The 24638-nt window shown below is 36.4% G+C and overlaps 1 protein-coding gene across 1 annotated transcript; it reads right to left on the minus strand.

The window, feature by feature from the left end:
• Positions 1 to 1704: 1704 nt before the first annotated feature.
• Positions 1705 to 24511, minus strand: LOC140153201 (kelch-like protein 28). The gene is made up of 5 exons (XM_072175883.1): positions 23909 to 24511; positions 21953 to 22470; positions 6937 to 7380; positions 6080 to 6288; positions 1705 to 5320 (listed from the first exon to the last, which is right to left on the minus strand). Exons 1-5 carry the CDS (start codon positions 24347 to 24349, stop codon positions 5157 to 5159), a joined length of 1776 nt encoding a protein of 591 aa, XP_072031984.1. The 5' UTR covers positions 24350 to 24511; the 3' UTR covers positions 1705 to 5156.
• Positions 24512 to 24638: the final 127 nt, after the last annotated feature.

Below are 24638 nucleotides of genomic sequence, written 5' to 3' on the forward strand. Positions count from 1 at the left end.
TATTCATATTTCTACACATAAATATAATTACTGTTCCTATTTGTAATTCTTGGACAAAAGTGTACATGCCGAGTGTCGTGTCAGATGGGTGTGCATACTTTGCTCTGACTTTAGCAGTAACCTTAGCTGGTAACCACATTGGTAGAGTGATTGGGTGATTTTTTTAGTTGTGCGTAGTTTACAATGTCACATGCGTATGGAATGCTTGTGGATGCACTCTTTGTTTTTAAATTGTACATGTAGTGTTTGAGAATTAAATATGGCAACAATATTGTACAAAGTTTAACATTGTGATAAAGCAAATAATATGAACAGACATGATCACATCATGACTAGAATGTCTAAATCAAATAATATCGATCAAACATGATCAACTCATTACTAGAATGTTTAAATCAAGCATTTGATACTGCTTATGGTATATTTCAATAAAGTATCCAATATGCCATCTACGATTCCAATATTTTAACATCTGTTTTACAGATAATGTTAACATAATTCTTAAAGTACAAACATTTTATGAAAATTACAGACTGTGACAATGGGCTATTCCATTTAAAATCCACACGACCCCTGTGGAAGATTTAGCTAAAGTCTTCCACAGAGGGAGTATGAGTTTCAAAATAGAATAGACATTTGGGTAACTTCCATTTGAAATACTTACTCCACTTGTGGAAGATATAGGTAAAGCCTAAATACAAGGGGAGTATGGATTTTAAAATGATTAACCCAGACCAATTACATTTGATAAACATGCTCTAAACATGAAGATATTTCCAAAATCTTCCACAGTGGTAGTGTGGATTTCAACTGGAATAGCCCAATGTTATTCACAGTGCTAGTACTGACATTAATTTTGCAATGATCCGCTCACAGTTACTAATTACAAAAGGTTGGTAAGACATTACATGTCAACCCTCAAGTCATCATCAGCAGCAATTGTTACAGCAATTGCTTACACAACTCACACAAATGCCATCAACAGCACAGTAGCAAATGTGAAGATTGTTTTCATTCAATGTAGTGTATACTGTGGTTGTACTGCTGCCCTCACATTGATTGTTCATTCGCAAGCGGTGATTCATATAATAGCACACATGCCACAAGCAAAACATTGTTGAATAGATATGTCCCTTGATTGCATTATTTTGTGTTCATATCATGAACGCTATCAAACAATAAGTGTGTTATTTATTTAAGAACTCAATTTAATCTCCCAATCAGCAGTGGCGTAGCTAGGGGTTGTGGTCCCAGGGGCCCATGATATAGACCACTTGCCATGTGACGTCATTGTTCTTTGCCCTGCAGTGTGCGTACGCATCGTAGTCTGCTAAGGGCACGTGCATTTTAAATCGCCTCGCCACATTTCATATAGTACAAGAAAGCCATTGAACAGTGTAGCGGCTCGTTCGACCATATCGACAGATGAGTCCCTCGCCTTTGTTGATAAACAGTGATGTCAAGTGGTCTATATAAATATTAACTGTCTATGAGTGTGATGGTCGAAATATAATCACGAGGTGAAAGATGGATTGTTCCATTGGAATGGAACAATACATCTTTCACTGAGTGATTATATTTCGACCATTTGTTTTATATCACTCTTACATAAATTCTATTACTAAAATACTATTTAAGGTCGGAAATTGGGGTCCATCTCATAACTAAATCGGCGAGTCTAAGAGTCAGCGCACGGCTCATAATTGCACAAATACCACTAATTAATTTCGGTTATAATGAAGTTCAATTTTGGTCTTAAATTGATCTTTCACATGATTATTTGTGCTGAAATGTGCACAAATTTTGACTTTCATCACTTGGCGGGGGTGCAGAATTGATGCTGAATTGGCCAAATTGGTGCCCCTATACTATGATCAGTTTGTAATAGGCGAGAATTATTCGGTTTTTGTTACTGCGCGTGTCAATAAAGTTCCAACTTTCGCCTGCGTAAATTTACAAACGCGTGCATCAGTCAAGCAATACGCAAAGCGTTGTTCAGGTAGGTGGTGCACCAAACTCTTTGTACACTATTCTATATCATATCAATCCACAATGTTATGAGTCCCGCCTATTACGAGCTAATCAGAGTATAGGTGGCGCCCAAGGCATGTGACCCCTGCCCCCTCGCTACGCCACTGCCAATCAGCACTTTTTTGTTTGTTTTTTTAACTTTCCTGCTGCATGTGCATAAACAGTGCTGAGGAACGCCAATAACTTCTTCAGTCTTACAGGTAAAAATTAAACAGTTGTAACAAAATAAAGAAATTCAACACCAAATCGTTCACTTTCTTTGAACCTTAATAATGATAAATAAAATAAAAAGGAAACATGGAAATCAATGAATTTAAAATAATTATTTTGCTCATTTATGTTTTGTGTTGCTTTTTTTTCAACCAAAAACAAACTGATTGTCAATATCACATTTAGGTAAAAAGAAAAAGAAACGATCATCTTTAAGCATTGCATTCTTACGTACATGTAGCTGTACAATGTACAACTATTTTGCTCATTTATGTTTTGTGTTGCTTTTTTTCCAACCAAAAACAAACTGATTGTCAATATCACATTTAGGTAAAAAGAAAAAGAAACAATCATCTTTAAGCATTGCATTCTTACGTACATGTAGATGCCTATAAAATCTTGATTCAATATATTATGGTTAGAGAGCTAATAACACAATAGGCTCAGGCGATTGTTAAAAACAATCAATTTCGATTAATTTTTTTTTTTTTCGATTATTTTCGATGTATTGAACATCGCGTGACTGTAATAGGTTGAGCATCATTTGTTGCATAGAATCCCCCTATTAAACATTGCTGTGCATTTTAAATGGAGAAAGATGTGTTTCACTTGTTATTCTTGTTTTAGTTTCAGCTAATAATCACCTATTAAGATGCAATTAGCAAAATAGTCAATTATTTTCGATAAAATTTAAATCTCGATATTTCGATTACGGTGTTTTTAAATAATTGAGTACCCGATTAAAAAAATAATCGATTATTTTCGATTAATCTAAATATCGCCTAAGCCTGTAACACAACTATCATATTGATTACTACTCATCAATTTTAATCATGTTTATTGAAAAGATTTCCATTTCTGGTGTAATTTTGATCAGATGAATGAACAGAATCTGTAGCTAAAAGACTACATTACCATATTCAACTTCATAGCGCAATGTGTTTGAAGCACACTTTATGATCAGTGAGAATAAACTATCAGTAAGTGTGACAACTAGTTTCTTTAAATGAAGATAGAGAGAGTGAGAGACAGAAAGAGAGGAAGAGAGAGAGAGAGAGGATTAGGAAAGAGAGAAGAGTGAGATGTGAAAGGTAGGTCTAAATATTGACAATGTCACAATATTATGAAACCATGACCTTGACTTCCTCACTATTATGAGTGAATTTAAATCACAATGCCTTTCTCTGAGCTGTTTCTTTTATTCTGATTTACATGTTACATTGGTTGGAATTTCTGACACACATGCTATGACATTAAAAGAATGTTGTGTTATTCCAGTTGAAATGGAAGTATAACCTTACATCTCTTACACAGGGAGTGTGAATTATGGAGACACCCATTCAGGCAACCCAAATTCATGCTCCTTGTGTATAAGATTAAGGTCATGTCTTCCTTCAAGGGAGTGTATGGATTTCAATTGAAATAGCGATTTCATAACATCGGGATGTGACCTGACCAAGAATAGTGATGACAATTTCAATAAACGTCAATGTTGAGTGTTTTACAATTTCAATTTTTTGCATTGTTACATCTTTCTCTTCAGATTTGGTCTAAAACTGAGAATTGAACAGGACATGACCAAGACATACCTTACCAATATTGTAATAATATTTTAAAAAGAACATAAAGACTTGAATGATAAATCTGGCTATCACTCAACAGCAATTTTTGTGACATTATCATTATTTAACTTAATCAGGTCACAAAAGCTACACAGTAGCAAAAAGCCATTGGGGACGACACAACACGAGAGCAGGATCTGCATTGATGCGTTTCAATGTGATCTCTTCTTGTGCGCATACAGCATCACATCATGAGCAACCTACATGTACTTGGCATCGCGTCATCAGCAACCTTGACGCACACACACTGTAATACATACACTTCAAGAAACATGCTCACTATGCGATCATTTCCCCCGATGCAGATTCCAGTGCCATGTAGACACTTGCTATTATGGATACGCATCTCAGGAGATCGCATTGAAACGTTTTAATGCGCATTCTATACTCTTGTGTGGAGTCACCCATTTATCACACACACATTAAGATGCCACCCACAGTCAGGTGCACATCACACACATCCTGCTTATCATAGCTATATGAATTAGTTGAGCATAAAAGATTGAAAACATTAGGGGGTTGTTTTTTTCTAATTTCTGAAAGCTTACATGATAAACTTATGATGCACAGTATTTCTTGACAAAATTGAAATAAAATGTGCTACGTAAGTAAATATTTTGAAATAAAATTCCCAAAAAGAGAGCCCTCTTAAAATGATGTTTGGGAGAAAATCTTTCTCTTCCCTCAATTACAGTTTATGGCAGAGAAGCAAGACAGTTGTTTACATTTTGAGAGCATACACAGCATAAACACGGGAAGTGGGTTCTGATTTGCTGATTCAATCTTTTGACAATCATAACAACAGATCAATAATCTGATTGGCTGATTACATTGGTCGGCGCAGATCAGTGCGCTTGAAGGGAACACAAAGCTCTGCGTATGTCGCTCATTTACAGGGCACTCATGTCAATCTGAGCAAGGGCCTGTCGTTCTTCTCTAAAACCAAGTGTAAGTATTGGGGGACTTCTACAATCTTTAATGTGTCAACCTATTTACGCCTAACTATTTCATCTTATAACTTGCAACTTTGATACCAGTCTGCTATTATAGGCAAAATAACTAATTCTCGATCATGAGAGGATGTACCTTCTGGTCAACGTACTTTTCATAGAATAACACGATCATGCGAACTACATGACTGTACCTTTACCTTGCCTAGCAACGACCGTATGATTGGTCAATTCCGAAAAGCTGTGTTTGCGCCGAAAGCGCCTGTTTTGTGCGTACCCAAGTTGGCTGTCATGATCGAGAATTTTGCCTATAGTTGAGATGATCCCAATCAACCTCAGGACATCATAGCCCAGCAAAAGCAAAATTGCATCTGCTGTTCAGCATGGACTTGATCACTGTCCATTTGTCTTCATACGGATTGTAACATTCCACTCTATCTAAATACGTAGCACCAGAATGACCACCTGCAGCATATAGCATACCATCCATTGTAGCAACTCCAAGACCTGCAAGATAATCAGCAAGCAGAATTATTTATCAAATTTATTGAAAATTCTATAAACAAGTTAAACAACTAGTTTCTATGGTACAGTTCCAGTAGTGATGTTTTGTTTCCTTTAGTGCTGAATGGTAAGGAGTTGGGGGTCATATTCCAAAGATCATTGACCAAACATATTATTTGCCAACATTGACCCCCTATAACATTTTTACTTCTTTCAACTAATAACTTATAACAGGCAGGGCGTGCAGGGCCAGATTTACTATTGGACCAGATGGGCCCAGGCCCAGGGCCCCAAATATTTCCCTGTGCATGTTCCTTTTTATCCTGAAAACACCATGTTTTGAACCAAAATATGGCAAAGCAGCAAAATTTTGTGCGCTTCCCGGGCAACACACTGGCCCTTTACATAGCAAAATGTCCAAACATCTCTGTGGGCGGGGCTCACATTTCACAAAACCCCATGCCATATAAATCTATTAACCCTAACCAGCCGGAGTACTACAAAACACTACAAACAACTTCATGGCGCATGCGTGCATCCCACAGGATGTGATGATGCAACACCGTGAGTGATATATGGGCACGAATTCGCTGGCCTGGGCAGCGTAAGACCTGTGGCTAGGTGTCGGCGGCCTACTGCTTGGCATGCGAGGGGTCTCTGGTTCAAATCCCACAAAGAGCCAACAACTTCTTTGTTCGTTTTCTCTCTTTATTTCTCCCCTCTTTCCCTTCCAAGGTTAGGGTTAATGAATTGAATACCCACCTGTTCGAGCCATTTCCATAGGCATGACAGCAGTCCATGTGTCTCTATGAGGGTCATATTTCTCTACACTACTTAAATGCATTGCACCATTGTGACCCCCGACAACATAGATGAAGCCATGAAGTACTCCTACACCAAAGTTGATTCGTTTGTCTGCCATCGGAGCCACCATTTCCCAGGAATTGGTCTCAGGATCATATCTCTCAACACTGCAAAATAATTCAATGTAAAAACTATTATATGGAGTCTTGTATCATCTCAAAAGAAGCTGCAGTCTGTGACCCTCACAGACTTAGATTTAGGGTGTGGCATGATATTGCTAAGCTCACCTACATAGAATGTTCATGCCTGGATAGTATGCAACGACAGAGCAGAAATTGGTGCTATTCAGAAGGTTCATATCATATTTGCTTCTTAAAATTGAATCAAAATTTTGCATGAGGAAACTGGCAAGATAAATCTCAAAAAGATAATTTGCTGTCAAACATTTTGTCTGCTGAGATGAACAAAAAATCAGCTAGCTTAATGAGTAGGTCTACAAAGTACATCATCAGGGTTAGGTTTGGGATATCTTGTAAGCGCCATCAAACAAGGACATCAAATCTGAACCTATTGTGTACTATGCAATCGTGGACACACAATCTCAAAATCAATCAGTTCACACGCATGAAATCATACTATGTAACTGAGACTGTACCCTCCAAAGGAGCATGACTCTAAATACCATTTTACATGATTTGCAACCTCTTGCACCTAACAGTGAACCGTTGATGTCTTTGATTCCCTGTGTATGTCAGGAGCTTACAAACACACCCTTTCACTACACCACCATCTACACAAATATGTAGAAAGTTTACCTATTGAGATAATTTGGGCCATATCCTCCAATCGCATACAACTTGCCATCCACTACAGCTGCATTGAAGATACTTCTACTCTTAATCATAGGAGCCACCATCTTCCATACATTCTTCTTTGGATAGTAGCACTCCACACTACGTAGATACGACTCTCCATTATACCCACCAAGCACCCAGATCTTGCCATTCAGCACAGCTACACCATGATTACTCCTGCATTTGTGCATGCCAGCAACACTTATCCATTTATTAGTCTCTGGGCTCCATCTTTCGGTATTGTTGTCATGACGACGATAACAGGATCCATTGGTGAGTTGGCATTTGATTCCGCCGATGATGTAGAGATTCTGGTTGACGACGGCGGCTGTGCATTCTTGGCTTCTGCTGCTCAGGGGTGCTACAACACTCCATGTATCAGTTGCTAAATGATATACTTCCACACTGTAAATGGAAAATGGTAAAAAAATCCTCAATTTGTTAGTTATCCATAATATCAATCTTTTAATTTTATCATCATTATAAGTGCACCTGGAAGAATTTATAACTGAAACACAGGTTTGTAACACTTTAAATGACTTCATCAAAAAAAATTAAATCATTGTGTCCAAACTCTGTATAGTGTATCTGTACACTATGTGTCAACGATTCATTAAAACAGTCATATTTGAAGTGTTGTTGCAAGTGGGAAATGAGTGTACGCAGCAGCATGACTAAACATACCTTCACCACAAGCTGTAACTTTCATTTTATAATTGGTTAGTCTTTTGTTGATGAAATTAAGTAAATTTGGAATTTATTGAATAACACAAATGGCTTGTTTTATTAAAATGGTACAGTATATTCATAACTGAATACATTGATTATCAATTACCCAGGAAAGCCAATATACTCTTTACTATAATAAACCCAAAAATGTATTCTTCCAATGTTCAATACCCCTTTTCAAAAACAAATCTGAATCATCATTGTCTGATGGGCTTATTGACCAAACTTTTGCCTCCAGAAACCTCATGTGCCATAATGACATAAGCTTCACGTCCCTCTCGGTTTGGATACTTTGGAATCTATGTCATCCATCTGCAGTCTCCATGGCAACAAACATTCTGGGTCACATTGGAAATTGAGAATGATTCAAGACATACCATTATGTCATGTTTGAGAAATAAATCTTACAAATTATGCAATTAATGAACCAATTGGGATCTATATCAGCCATTGACAGTCATCGACATTGACAAACATTCTATTAAAGCTACGTTAGGAAATTGTGATCTAAGAATGACATATGAATAAATGTTTTAGGTATAAGTAAGTTTAAAGTGGAATATTGCTGCCTTACTGTATGTTCTTCTTTACACTGCCATGGAGTGGGGAAGAGCAGTAGATAAAATCTGCATGTCACTTTATAAATATATTGGTCTTTTTTACCGTATCAAAAAGATTTTAGCTGTTGACACCCTGAAGTTGTTGTATACATCCGTTGTTTTACCTAAAGTTGATTATTGTGATCTAATTTGGTCAAATGCAGGCTTAACTCTCCTGAACAGGTTGGATCGCCATCAAAAACGTCTCGGTAGAGCAATCATTGGCATCCCAATGTGCACTCCAACTCATTTTGTCTTTGATTCCCTAAACTGGGAAACTTTTTCTGATTGTCGTAAATATCATATCTGTCTCAATGTTTTTAAATGTCTTGGGGGGCTGGTACCCCCCAACCTGTGCAATATTTTCACCAAGTGTATTGATGCTTATAGTAATTATACTCTCAGATCATCGACCTCTGGGAATCTGGTTATAAATAAGATGCGCACTGAGACTGGCAAGAGAACTTTCCTGTTCAGGGGGGCTATTATGTAAATATAATAATCATATGTTATTTTTATTTCTTGTAGCTAGTATGTGTATAATTTATATGGTATTAATTTTATGACTTTTATGTACATTTGTTAATATTCTTAAATACATGTTTGTTGTTTATCTGTGTTGTATCCTGGGTAGCAAGAGAGAACAGTGCTGGTCACTGATTGCATGTCCCAGGTTAAGAAGAAATAAAAAAATAAATAGAAATGTACAATCCATTTCTTGCATTGAACACATGTACCCAAAATATGCTAGTCAGTAATTATTGACTCTTTATTGCTAACAAATACTTTTGAAAGGGGTATTGGATCCCAATAAATAAACAAAAAACTCAAAATTACCTTTGACAAAGTCATTTTCCAAAAGCCTCCTGTTTTTACATTTTAGACAACTTATGAACAACAGTGACAAATGTTGGCACACTAAGTTGTGCATGTGTTTTGTGAATCACCCTCCTCCCCTCAATGTTAAAACCATGTTGTCAGCAAGTAGGCAAGATCTTCCAATATTGAAGGATGAAAAGGGTTGGATGTTGGTCAAAATATTAATTACTTTGAAAGATATGACAAGATTTATTTCCATCACCTTTTCTTTTGATGCAAGCATAACAATTCTTTTCAACAAGTGTACCAATGCCAACTATTTTTTTCTTTCAATTGAGCATTTCATTAATTTTGACTTCCAATGACCTTTGACGAAAGGTTGCATGCACCTAAAATGAACTTTGTTTCATCTATGGTTTCATAGAGTGATGTAATCGATGATGCCTATGTGTTGACACTGTTAAAGACAGATGGTGTGACAGCCTGGAAGACAGCATAGATTCATGGCATGTTTGCCTGCAGACCTATCATAACAGTGTAATTGCAGAATATACAAAAGGTACCACTCTCAAATTAGAGTGTAGGGTTAGGATTGTGGTAAGAATTTAGGGTTAGGATTTGTTTAAGAGTGTAAGGTTAGGGAATCAAATACTTTTTGACCCCTTCAACAAGGAGCAAAAACTTTTTGACCCCCTTTTGGACACCTAACACTTTTTGACCCTTCCATTTTGCTCCCCTCCCACCAAAGTAATTATGGACAATAAATAAGGGTGGTGCGTCTTGATATAACTTTACATGTCCATCTTCCCTCCACTACCAGGAGTTGCCTTCTCTCTATTATTGCTGCCAAAATAAATTTTTGACCTAACTAAACCCCAGCACAAATTAAACCGCCATAGACCTACAAGTGGTAGCATTTGTCACAATAAAGTGTACAATCTTGCAGTATAAACTATATAATATCACTCAAGCAAGATATTTTAGCTATTTTATCAGGACAGATAGATATAGCCTGGATTTGTTAACATCCTCATATCATATCATGGCAGCAAGGCTGACTGGGGATGGTTGGCTGACTGGGAATGTAGCCTGTCTAATGACCCATTTCTTCAAATGTCAATGCTTATCAGGAGTTTACTTCATGACAAGATCCGATTCTCTACCCTTCTATTTTTCTAAACCAAAATTATTTGTTTTTCTTTGAGATATTGTAGGGGTGATTGCCTCTCATCAACAAAGCAGTTTGGTAAAAAAGCGCTCTACGTGTACTTTCAACTCAGTGGCGGCGTCCAGAATTTTTTTTTTTTGGGGGGCATTGGGGAGGCAAAGTGAATTTCAGGGGAAAATCGACAAATTTTGCTAAAATTACCACAAAACTCTTTTTGTGTTTTTTACTAGGGGGAAACTTGGGGGGGGGCAAGAGTTCTGGCTGGGGGCATTTTTCCCCATGCCCCTATCACTGCCACTGTTTGAACTGTCTCTGCATACCATTTCTTTACATAATATAAAGCCTGATGTGAAGATGATCAAATATTGTTTTCTTTGTTTCCTTATTTTTTTTGTTTGTGCATTTTGTTTCTTTGTATGATGTGTAGTTTAAGATTTTGTTCAACGCACTGGGATCATTTGACAGAATATGCATTTTCCCCTCTAATTTATTTTTCCTTCCTTCTTTTTTTGGTTTTGGTGGGCGGTCTTAGAGGTGCCTGGCACCTGTTCGCTCCAGCCATTCACTGGATTTTTTAAACAAATGTTCCTTTCATAATATTGTGTAATTTTTGATGTAACTTATGTGCAATATTATATATTTCTTGTAATTCTGTGCCAGTGATAAAGTGTAATAAATAAATAAATAAAATAAATAAATAAGCATGCCATTCATTCATTCATTATTCTGTTCTTGAACAGGCCCTACATGTAATTTTAATATGGCAAACCCATAGATTAAAGCTTTTAGTGTTGCTTGATATACATCTGTTATTTGCCCAAAACATTTGCTTCAAATTCAATTTCAATATTTTATAATCCCTGTTGATAGAACTTCAAATACAACATATGCAAATGCTTACTATTTATTCATGCATTTTAAGAAATGTTTATTCTTAGCACAAATCTGACTCTAGATTTCTGATTCAGGTCATATTATTCTTCATTCTAATATTACCGTGCATGCCTGGAACTCAATGCTTTTGCTACAAAATGTTTGTGTACATAATACACTAAGCCAAAAAAGAAACATATAATTTTTCACAAGGTCATATCTTAAAATCCTGTGCATCAAAATGAAGCAAAATTACACACAGGATTACTCACATGCCAGTAACCAAGCAGTTGTGCAACTGACACAACAGCAAAACGCACTGACATTGAACAGCTTGATGGACAACATTCACAGCCCAATAATTGGCACCCAGCACAAAATATCTGTGAGAATGCGTATTTAAGGTCCTTACACAGATGACAATTTCTAAGGAGTAAGTGGAATAGTGTGGAACGGGGCTGATTTCTGCTTTTCATGCAATTTCTTCAAGAAGCAGACCTAGTTCTACAATATTCCACTTACTCACAGATTTCTTGTGCTGGATGTCATTTATTGGGCTGTGAATGTGGTCCAGGAAGCTGTTCCATGTCAGTGCATTTTGCTGTTGTGTCAGTTGGACAACTGCTTGGTTACTGGCATGTGTTTAGAGTAGAATATTGAAGTAATCCTGTGTATAATTTTGGTTCAGATTCCACACCACCAAATCACACCACCAAGGCAAATGGCTGGTAAAAAAATCAGTGTTTTTCAGGCATCATGATGAAGTTACAGAAAAAATCCCTCAAGCATTTTTGACTATTTACAAGAAAACCGCCGCAAACAAGAAAAGCCTGTAAAAAAGTCCAACTATCGCTTTGCCTACTTGACAATAGGTCTGGATATAATAATGTTTGTTTTAACTTTAACATGTGTTCTGTGACTCAATTAAAAACATCTGAAAGGCTGAGAAGCAAAAAATTAGGCCCTGCCTGAATATCATATCTTAATGTTGCTATCTTCAGTAGATAGCACATGGTTAGCAATGCACATGCTGCATTAATTTGAGTCAGCATCAATACTTAAACTTGAATAATTTCACTTTTAATGGTCAAGATATGTTGAAAAAGGCTGAAGATCATGTAAAATGTGGTTTTAAGAAAACAAATTTGACCCTGTATTGATACACAAGATTTTAAGATGTGACCTTGTGAAAAAATTTTTGGCTTAGTGTATTATGGATAAAATTCAAAATCAGTTTTGCAAAGTGCACATATCAACATGTACATGTATTAAATACAAATGATTGTATTTTACTATCACCCCCAGCATCCCAGACATGTACACACATCCCCACACACTCATAACATGTAAAACATGCTTGCTAAAGCAACTGAGATATTTGAACAGCTTGCACTATTTTCATCCACAATTTTCATCAGAACTCATTTCTTATTAGCTATGATGGCAGATTCACCTTCTCACCCAGACAAGGATGTGACAGAACATTGGTATCATCATCCACTGTGATCATGGTGACCTACTTTTATCTAGTAGGCCTGCATGTATACAGTGTAGATGAAGATGACAATATTATTGATCATACATTGTCTAGGTGTTAAGGGCTCGGATAGCACATCAGGCATACCAAATTGCATTTTGAACACAAGGAATGTCGTTCTGATATCAAGAAATTTTGATTTTTTTTAAATTTGCGACATAATATAAATTTTTATGGCAAATTAATTGTTAAAAATTGACATTTTTGAAAGTAAACTTTATAAATTTAATATGCACTTTTAAAAAGTGTATGTAGCTACTAGGATGAAAAGCCATCCATTATATGAAAATTTTGACATTTCATATTGAAGATATGGGTATATTTTCAATACGAAAGGTCAAAATTTTCAATTGATGGTCGGCTTTTCATTCCAGCTACATACACATTAGATTTATCAAGTTTACTTTGAGGACTGTTAAATGTCAAAAATGCAAACATTTTTTAATAATATACTGAAATTTGTATTTTTCAATTTTTTTTAATCATTTGGTATGAGAAGGACATTCCTCGCATTCAGAATGCAATTTGGTTTGTCTGATGTGCAAATGTGGGTGACCAACCAAAAGCATTTCATTAAATATTTGTCTCAGTTGCAAGTTGAGATGACTATTTTCATCAAATGCATTGTTTTGAGCATGTGATATTTGTGTGGGTAGGGGAGTGTGACTGTTTTCCATTTTTTTGCTAGTGATTGCAGTGATTGTGGACTATTATGTGTTTTTGTGTCAGTTCCTGCAGAACTGACACCTTCTAGTACAGACACCTTCTAGTACAGGTTTGACGATCATGTGACAATTCGAATCATCATATCGAAATATCACGTGCTCTGTAAAAATATCAATATTGATATCAATACTAATTCGTCAATTCAGCCCCAAACCAATTCGCCCACATGCCAATTCGAACCCTGTATATTGATGTACAAAAAAAGTTGGCCAAATTTAACTATTTCATGATTTTCTCCATAACCGTTGTTTTTACACCAAATCTGTATATTTAGATGCCTTGATGTCTTGCATTCGGTCACAAACCAATTCGTTGTACTTTGTGCAATAACCCTCTATCTTTTAAACCAAATATCCTAAAGAGTCGTGTGATATGTCGAACTTTTCCTCTGGTCATAAAAAACAAAACTCAAGTCAACGTTCGCGTATCTGTACGTAGCCGCAGTTTGTGGCCCTCACAGCACGGGCTTCCGGTGAGCTGCCGGTCCTAGGAAATGGAATATTACTGATAAATATATAAAGATGGCAAAATCAGTAAACCAGTTTAAGTTACAAATAAAGAAAAGTCTAATAAAAAATTACATCTAATATTTCATTAGGCATTATTTAATGACCTCACCCCCCCCCATCTCCACCCCAACTATCAATTTCTTGTGAATGTCTATATGAAATGTTATAAATATTTATATTGGTTCTTTCTTTGCATGTTCTTCTCCTCTTTCTTTTTTCTTTTATTATTTGTTAACTTTGTGTAATTGCTCGCTTCAGGCCTTTGGGCCTTTTGAACATCTCCTCATTCAAATGTTGTGTCTTTTATGTATATTTTGTATGTTGATTTGAATGAAAATAAAATGATGTATGATGATGATGATGTACATCATTTCCTACAGAGTCGTGAGATATGTCAAACTTTTCCCTTGGTCATAAGGAACAAAAAAAAGTCAGTGGTCGCATATCTGTTGGATCATTGGTTAATAAGATATAGTCACTTTTTTTTAAAATTTTTAACCAAATAACCTAGAGAGTCGTGCCATATGTCAAAATTTTCCTCTGGTCATAGGGAACAGAAAAGTCAGTGGTCGCATATCTGTAGGATCATTGGTTAATGAGATATAGTCACTTTTTTAAAATTTTGTGCACTTAACCCTCTATCTTTTTAACCAAATATCCTCGAGTCGTGCCATATGTCGAACTTTTTCTCTGGTCATAAGGGAAAAAAAAGTCAGTGGTCGCATATCTGTAGGATCATTGGTTAATAAGATATAGTCACTTTTTTTTTAAATTTTTAACCAAATATCCTAGAGAGTCGTGACATATGTCAAAATTTTCCTCTGGTCATAGGAACAGAAAAGTCAGTGGTCGCATATCTGTAGGATCATTGGTTAATGAGATATAGTCACTTTTTTAAAATTTTGTGCACTTAACCCTCTATCTTTTTAACCAAATATCCTTGAGTCGTGCCATATGTCGAACTTTTTCTCTGGTCATAAGGGAAAAAAAAGTCAGTGGTCGCATATCTGTAGGATCATTGGTTAATAAGATATAGGAAAGAAAAAAGCAAGGTACACCAACTTGATGTGGGGAAACAAGTAAAATGCAGACTAGACAGTATGCAGGGGGACAAAAAACAGCAAATGTAGGCAGAAGAAGTAGGCAAAGTTCGAGAGCCAAATTTTACCAGTTCCAAGGCCCACAGAAGTAAGTGCTGAACCTGCAAAAACAACAAGGATCAATGGTAATACAAAACTGCACTAGAACAAGTGATGAAAATCACTGTGCATATAAACAGACACGCTTAACCAAACATCCAGAGTAGGCACAAAGCAGGCAAAGTTCGATGGCCAAAATTGCCAATTCCAGAGCCCACAAAAGTGTCAGGAAAACAGTACACTGGAAGTGATGAAAATCACTGTGTACATAGCAGTCAAACACAGAACAGACAAAAACAACCGACGCTTTCGAGCAGATAAACTGCTCTTCTTCAGGGACAGACAACAAAATATAAAGCAAACAACAAAAACTACATGCTGTAGTTTAAAAACAAATTCAAGTCAAAATTGAAGGCAAGTTCAAATTGAAATAAGTAGCAAAAAAGACAGCAAACTCAGAGCAAAATAAGTTGTGTCTTCTCTCATTGAGAGCAAATTCACTACAAAGTTAGACTGGGAAACACTATATGTAAATAAGCACCACCACAGGACAATAGGGTATTGTCCTAATTGACAGGAAGTGAATGTCAAGTGGGGTCGCAAATCAATAGAGGTTGTAGAGAATGAATAGATAGGATAAGTGGACTAATGTCACTCAAACTGCAATATTATGAGAAAAGTAATGCATATTAAATAAAGAACAAATAATGTTTATAGACCTACACAATACATGTATAGTGAAAAATAAGCCAAAAATTTGCCTGCTTTGTGCCTACTCTGGATGTTTGGTTAAGCGTGTCTGTTTATATGCACAGTGATTTTCATCACTTGTTCTAGTGCAGTTTTGTATTACCATTGATCCTTGTTGTTTTTGCAGGTTCAGCACTTACTTCTGTGGGCCTTGGAACTGGTAAAATTTGGCTATCGAACTTTGCCTACTTCTTCTGCCTACATTTGCTGTTTTTGTCCCCCTCCATACTGTCTAGTCTGCATTTTACTTGTTTCCCCACATCAAGTTGGTGTACCTTGCTTTTTTTCTTTCCTGTTGTTCTTATTCAAGGTATCCTCTTGTATCATTTATTGATCCTTGATGTGTTTTGTGTCCTCGTCCGTTGGATTCACCATTACCTACTTTTTTTAATAAGATATAGTCACTTTTTTTTTAAATTTTTAACCAAATATCCTAGAGAGTCGTGCCATATGTCAAATTTTTCCTCTGGTCATAGGGAACAGAAAAGTCAGTGGTCGCATATCTGTAGGATCATTGGTTAATGAGATATAGTCACTTTTTTTAAAAATTTTGTGCACTTAACCCTCTATCTTTTTAACCAAATATCCTCGAGTCGTGCCATATGTCGAACTTTTTCTCTGGTCATAAGGGGGAAAAAAGTCAGTGGTCGCATATCTGTAGGATCATTGGTTAATAAGATATAGTCACTTTTTTTTTAAATTTTTAACCAAATATCCTAGAGAGTCGTGCCATATGTCAAATTTTTCCTCTGGTCATAGGGAACAGAAAAGTCTGTGGTCGCATATCTGTAGGATCATTGGTTAATGAGATATAGTCACTTTTTTGTACGTTGTGCACTAAACCCTCTTTTTTACTTCTGGATATCGCTTTGGAGTCAAATGATTTTTCATTTTAAAGCTCATGATATATTTTCTAAACACGAAATAAAACAAAATTGACCGCGAGCCGACTTTACAGCTGTTTCGTGATGGACGGTCACATATATTCATTAACATATTAAATTCGTTTATCCCTTTTGGTCAATATCGAATTGGTTTGTGGCTGACTTAGCTTGGGGCCAAATGCATGAATTGGCATATGGCCAAGTCAACTGTGGACGAATTGGTTTGGCCGAATCGACATGCTTCCATGCTGATAGCAGGAAGTGGCGAATAATTACGTACTTTTACAAGGCAAAAAGCAACTTTTCTAGGCATTGTTGACATGGTGCCTTCGCCCAAGAAAGTTTCCTACTATAAAGACCTAACTTTTGAGATGGTTTGTATGTTTGAAGGTGTAAAATTAACAATAAGCTTAAAATAAGGCGCCGGGTTTTAGCAAGTCACCATTAACGAGTTTGACAGATGACGTCAGACGCAATCTCTGTCTTGATAATATCAACATCGACTAATAATATAGAGCACGTAGTGCAATCTCGGAGTGCAATGGACTGGAAACTTGACGTATCGATCTGAGGACAGCTTTCAAACATAAGTCTTGATAGTAATACGCTGTTTTACTTAGCCTATATCTGGTGGCAGCAGCATTTTCTTCAGTCACGTGATAATGGCACCGGCGGATAATACACGGGGGGAACCCCCCGGGGGGGAACCGACGGTGTCCACATCTTTTTTGTATTTTATCAGTACTTGGAGCTGGTGGGGGAGAGAAAGCATTAAAATACATTCAGGAAAAAATACATCTCGAACCAAAGATGAAGGCTCCATTTCAAAATCAAAATTACAAAAAAAAAAAAAAAAAAAAAAAAACCACACCAGACAATGAGCAGGTTCAAAGACCCACAGAAGGAAGATGACAAAACAGAGTCCTGACCCAATCCGAATCCTATTTTGACCTTTACACAAATAAACCACCAGCCCCCTTCTTCATCACATACAATATTTTTATAAAAACATCCAGTGTTAATTAAACAAAAATCTTTTTGTATTGCGCTGGTATAGGAGGTGCAAGGGACTGATACTTTGCTGATATCGAATGATGAAATTCGCCATCTTCCTCCTGTGAAAAAATTTGAAAAGAATAGAAGGCTGACGTTGTGCCAAAACATGCAGGCCTATGTAAGTGTATAATTAGGCCTATTTAATGATAAAATGAACTACCACTAAATGTTCTTGTCAGTGCTGCAGTGCAAAACTTCTCTTTAACATTACATTAAAATAATAGTTACATTGTAAATTGGAACTGACACCAATTTTTTTCAGGAATTCTTGTTTTCTCTGGGACCAACAAGACTGGGTCACACCCCAGTTGGAGCTATTCATATTGCATACATGTATGTATTCCGTCCATGTCTAGAAAATAGAATTAGTTAGGAGAATTTGAATTTTTTTACATAATTTCCTATCCAGCTTGACTGAATTAGGCTGGGGTATCAATCAGGTATTGTGAAATCCTGCTTATAATATGTATCTCACATACACCGTCACCAACTGAATAAAAATATAATAAAAATATCAAGTAATCCATCAAAACCCTGGATAGCAAATACCAGTTATCATTTTCAATAATATACCTCCTGATTAACTAATGAAATTTTCCCTAACTGTAATTGATGTAAGTAGTCCATCAGTAGCCTGGTACAGAGGTATACAGTCAGTCAATAATGAAATCTCATTTATTGAACACACTAATGATGGCCCTGGATACCAACTGTACCAGAACAAGCTGCAATATTGACTTCCCGACTTCCACCACTGATAGCTATTTTTAGATTGTGTCAACAATTTGAGTTCAACTACAAGTAGAGAAAATAACAATTTCATTCTTTTCCATTTTATGATCGATAGGTTTTGATTTTTCAAGTCATTCAAGTGAGCCACTTTGATTTTTTTCAACCATTTTTTTTTTATTAATTAACATTGATTTGTTCTCATTTAATTGATGTTATATTACATTTGTTTTGTACCTTCCAACAACATTTACACACAATGTCTTGTCTGAAATGTAAGAAATTCATTTTCATTTCATGCAGCAATTTTTCTACAAACTAATTATTTGGAATCTAGAGAGGGTATGATGGGACTGCATTAAGTATGGGGCTGTGCAATAATTATGAGTCCTGGTGGGAGGGTAAATTGGGGGGAGGGGCAAGAAATATTTGCTGAGATAAAAGGGGGGCCAAGCAATTTTTGGCACACATTCATGGGGCGCCTTTATAATAAACGATCTAAAAAGGCTTAGGAAAACAGTATGGAAATGCTTAAATATGCTCATTTTCCGGCTCGCTGCGATTGCAACATATAAAAAGTCTGCAAATTAGGATCACTAAAATTTGGCATGTGCAGGGGGCAAATATTTTTTGGCAGGCCGAGAGCAGGGGCAAGCAATTTTTGGCAGGCCGAGAGGGGGGGGGTAGCAAACAATTTGAAAATTTACCCCTGGCTCATAATTATTGCACAGCCCCAAAGTAAACAGAGAAAACAATTTCTAACAGATCAAAAGCAAGGAAACCCAATTTGCTGTACAGTTTGGGGCATATTTAAATAAAATGGGTAAAATATTTAGTAACCCTAAAGCCTGTACATGTTACAAAATCTTACAGTATGAATCTACTGCGCATGAATGCATCCAAGGTGATGCAAGGTGACATAATCACTGAAGCCATATGTAATGTATTGTACACTTTCATTGGCCGGCCAACTACTGGTTGTTTATCGAGTGCTTGACACATGAGAAGGGTCTGGGGTTTGAATCCCTACAGAAACAAACAACTTCTTTGTTCATCTTCTCTCTTTATTCCTTCCTACTAATTTCCTTTGGGCTTTGGGGTTAAGATTGTCTACTTTGCCTCTTTCCCCCTAAATCCAGAATGCTACACCATGTAAGGCTAGGAATGATTCCTCCAAAACTTGGCTTATAGATCTATCTACAGTGGCATAGATTTCTTTTTGACATTGGGGGGATGGGGTTGGAAAAATTTCTGAAAATAGTAAATCCAGCACTTTTTGGCGACAGATTAAGTTTACTGTACCAATTCGCACGAAGCAAGCTAAATATTTTGCCTTTTTGGAGCTAAATTGATTAAATATAGTGCAAAAGTGGAATAAATTCACACGAAGCGCGCACAGATTTGCAACATTGGGGGATGATTGTATGGAGCATCCCCCTGACAAAATATTGGGGGGATTTATCCCCCACCCCGGATCTACGCCTATGTCTATCTACATGTAAAGCTGAAGATGCTGACACATCAAGCATTGTCAAAGGGAGAGGGGGAAGTAATGTTGACATGTCATTTTGACCCTACTTCCTCACAACTCATTTTTAAATGAGTTTTGTGGAAGTATCAAGGTGGAAAATGACCATAATAATTGTCAATTTCTAATGAAGCTTGAAAGTACTTAACTACAAGACACGATATGTAAATGACCTAAATGTAACCAAAAATAAGAAAGTCTTTTCTGATCATGCTATACGTACAAGAGGTCCCATTCTTTGGAATTCTTTAGATAAAAATCTGAAAGCTTCAAAATCTGTTAAACATTTCCATAATCAATTCAAAACAAAACTGATCTCTAAATATAATTTTAAATCTTTTTCGTGAGCACCCCCCCCCCTTCCCTTGTCTTTTGGTTATGTTATGTAATGTTGATTTATTTTGTTAATTTCATTTGATTTCAGGGAAAGGCTAACTTTCAGACCTTTTTGGTCTTCCAGCCTTTTCCTCCATATGTACCGTGTTTTTATATATTTTTTGTAATGTCTTTGATTTTTATGGAAATAAAATATGAATGAAATATGAATGAATAGCCTTGCCTCATATTCCATTCCACTGTACATGCACAGATCATCATAAAAAAATTTTTGCTGATCCATGGTACATATCATTTGTTTCTTTTTCCCATTCCAAAATATCATTTGTTACCAAGACAACTAGAAGCTCCATTTGACTAGTTCAAGCTACAATAAAAATTGCTAATGAACAATGCCAATCCATCTGTCATTTATCTATACTTTATTGCATTATTGTCTGCATGGCTAAAAATAGCACAATTGAATTTACCCAAACACCACAAGAGATTAAAATAAAATATGATTGAGTGCCTTGCATTACCAGGCATATAAAATATTTAAAAATATCTTTTTATGTGCACTCAAAGTACTCAGTCATATTTTTATTAATGTACTAGACTAGTGTATGACTAGCAACTGCAATTTGAAAATGATGTAAAGGTTAATTTTAAAATTCTTAAAATGTTTTTTTTTTTTAAATAAACATAAAGATTTAAAATTTTCACAGACAAAATGGAATCTAAAAATTGTATTTGATTTAAAGCTTTACAACATAATATGTAAAAACAGTATGCACGTAATAGAAGACAGGGGTTGGTTGATTTACATGTACAGCATTGTAATAATATACGAGGAAATGTTTTTTTCTATAATTAAAAGAGGCAAAATCTTTGCACAAAAGAAAGTTATATTTTGCAATGCTCTGACTTCTGTGCATAATCTACAGGGAAAAGACTGCTGCCTCTAATCTTCCCTGGTACTTTCCATTCTTTAGTTTCAGTTTTATTTACCATCATCTTTACTGTGGTGAAAATCATCTTGATTCAAGCTTTCAAAATTATTATTCCTCACTTCCTGTTCCAAATTTCACATCACCTTATTCACAGAATGATGTACAAGGCAACCAATTCATAATCCTAACCCTATAATGCTAATCCTAGAACCTTAATCCTTTGTCTTCTATCATAGGGACTGAATTTTTTAGAACACTTAAAAATGTAAAATCAATTTGTTTTTTAACATTTTGGTTTGAAAAAATGGTGGTGGCGTTTATTAGATGGGGACTGGAGGTGGAGGTGCCTTATACATATGTAGAGTAATATGGTAAAAAGAACATGGAACAAAACATACAAACAAGACATAGCAAGAGTGGTGGCTAAAAACATTAATATTAGTTACAGGAAAGAATCATTTGTAACATAAACAGGGCTCAAAATGCATAGGGGATTTTCTCCCAAATTAATACAAGCAGTCCCTCAATGAAAATAAGAAGATCATTTTTCCCCAAGAAATTTTAAAGTTGTTAAAATAAGTGTATACAAGGTCTTCAAAAATCAAAATTTGAACACAAGTACCGGTAAATGAATTCAAACAATATTCTCACACATGTAATTACCTGTCTAGTGTAGCAAAGAGACCACTCTTCCCTCCAACAGCACACAACATCTTTGCTTCTCCTCTCAACTTAGCCCTGTATCCCATCTCCTTGGCAACCTGCATCCTTTCATCTGGTCTTAGATGGTAGGTTAACGCCCTATTTACCTGCTCTTGACATGATGGATTCTGTTGAATGAATGAATTACTTTCACAGAGTCTCTTCAAAGTTTTCAGTGTCATTAACGGTAGCCGAATACAGTGTAAAAGTTTACCCATATAGCACCTTCTTTTGTTGGGGTCATAGTTCACCCAAGAGTGCAGCGCTTCAAAGACTGATTCTTCTGCTGAGACGATCAAGTCATCTTTAGCAAGGATGTTGGCTAGCTCATGATATTCTAATAAACAGAATTCTTCACTGTCTCCTAGCTCTTCAAAGTGCTGGGAGATGAACTTCTGAGCAGCAATGTGGAGATCACTGCAGGCATGGGCATCTGCAAATCTTGAGATACCAATGCAGTTAGTTGCATGGAGTTGTGACTGCAACAAGAGTAAACAAAAGAGAACATCATTAAACTTACAATTACTTCAAGTCTTCTTATCAAGTTTTAAAAAAATATATTTTTGACTAATTTTGATTGTCAGGCCATAATTAGTTGGTATTTTAGCATACAATTTCAACAAAACAATACAATGAAAAATTGAAATACACAGCAAGGAAGAAGCTCACATTGTCTGCCTATTATATGTAGATAGACATCAGCAGAGAGCTTTTGACCATGTCTGGCATCCTGGTCTCCTGACTAAACTGTAAGCACTTAGCTTCACTGGAACACTCCATGACTGGCTAACGGACTACCTTAGAAGTAATGTTGTCTTAAATGGCAAAGCATCAGGTGTGAAGCTGATCAATGCTGGTGTACATCAGGGTTCCATATTGGGCCCCCATTGTTCATCATATCTTTTGATGAAATCTCTGCAAACCAGTCCATTCTATATGCTGATGATGCTAACGTCATGTCCTTTGCATCCAAAAATGACTAGTGCAAAGCTGCTGCATCTTTCAATGGGGTAGGCCTACATTGCCCTACAACATGGAATGTCTGTTCGGACTGCCAAATACAAGTCCAGCACAATATTCAAGGGTAGGGACACAGAGCTAAGGAAACCATCCTGAGGAATGTCGGTTCAGACTGCCAAATGCAAGTCCACTACAATCTTCAAGGGTAGGGACCCAGAGCTGAGGAAACCATCCTGAGAGATGTTTGTTCGGACTGCCAAATGCAAGGCCACCACAATCTTCAATACCATCAATCGGTATGGTTTGAAAAAATATATGAGGCCACAATTTTGTATCAAAAGGCCCCAAAATTACCACCAAGGTCAGGAATAATAACTTTGAAGATGAGTCTTACTGTCAAGAACTTTTTTACACTTACTGGACATGTACAATATGTCACAGGTCTACACGCTAATGCTATACTGTCCGCCCATGACAAAAGGAAGTATGGGACAAATTGATTTTATTGAGATATGGCGCAAAAACCTGATTTTCCTTGATTTATTTTAAATATCTTACGTAATATTCATACTATTATGGTGTTCTGGCATGTGGTTCTGGTATGTTAAATCAGTGTACCTTATCAACTAGTATCAATTTCCTTAAAACAATGATTAATAATTTACATAAAATCATCACAATTTCTATATATTTTCTACATTTCTACAACTCTCCATTTTTTAGAATACCATGACCATGTACTGCTGTGAGTTTTCAATATATATGCAATTGCAAGTCTTCAATTTTTAAATGGTGGTCATAGACTATGGCTGCACTCCCTGCAGTATGCAAACCCACTATACATGTGGATTACCCCATCACCCATGCCTGTTCCACGACTGATGTCCATTTACATCAAAAAGAGAACGGGCATATTTATATAGAGAAAGAGGAGATCAATGTAGGCCCCATATGTACCTGTAAGAAATCACAGCAAAGTTTTTTGACAGATCTGAGTTGTAGTAAGTTAGCAGCAGGTAACAAAGCTTGTACATTGGCATGTGTAATTTTGATCTTCCCGGTGTACGCAAATTCTATCAACGAGCTCAGCGCAGCATCGTCTACCGACTTCATCTCAATTTCTTCTTTTTCTCTTTCGCATAAACTACCCGTAAACATTGCCTTGAAATAGGGTGAGCAGCTGGACAGGATCACACGATGAGCATGGATCCTACGTGAATCTACTTTTAACACAACATCACATAGTTCCTCTTGCTGCCTCAACTGATGTAACCCTTCAAGTAGCTGTTCAGAATACATAGGAACTTCTCGTACACCGCCTTCCGCATTTTCAGCATTCAATCCTGTGCTACCAGCACAACATGATACGGCCTCGTTTGACAGTTGATTTGCATCCATTTCTGGTCAAGATTTGAATGTCCTTTTGCTCTGATAGATCGGTGGAATGTAGAGTCTACAACGAAGTATTTTCATGCACAAGTCTCGGCTCTAAAACGTCATTTGACCGGCATTCTTGTCTTCATTTTGACATGCAAAATCAAAACAAACTTCCACACAAACGCATTTCACTGCTTAGAAAATAGTGAAAACAGCACGCCCTCTCGTTGCGCCCAATTTCTTACGCCCAATCTGATCGATTATCGCCAATCAGAAAAATTTCTGCTTGGTTTGTTTGACTTCATGATTT

This window comes from Amphiura filiformis, chromosome 5 (genome assembly GCF_039555335.1).
Source record: "Amphiura filiformis chromosome 5, Afil_fr2py, whole genome shotgun sequence".
NCBI lineage: Eukaryota > Metazoa > Echinodermata > Ophiuroidea > Amphilepidida > Amphiuridae > Amphiura > Amphiura filiformis.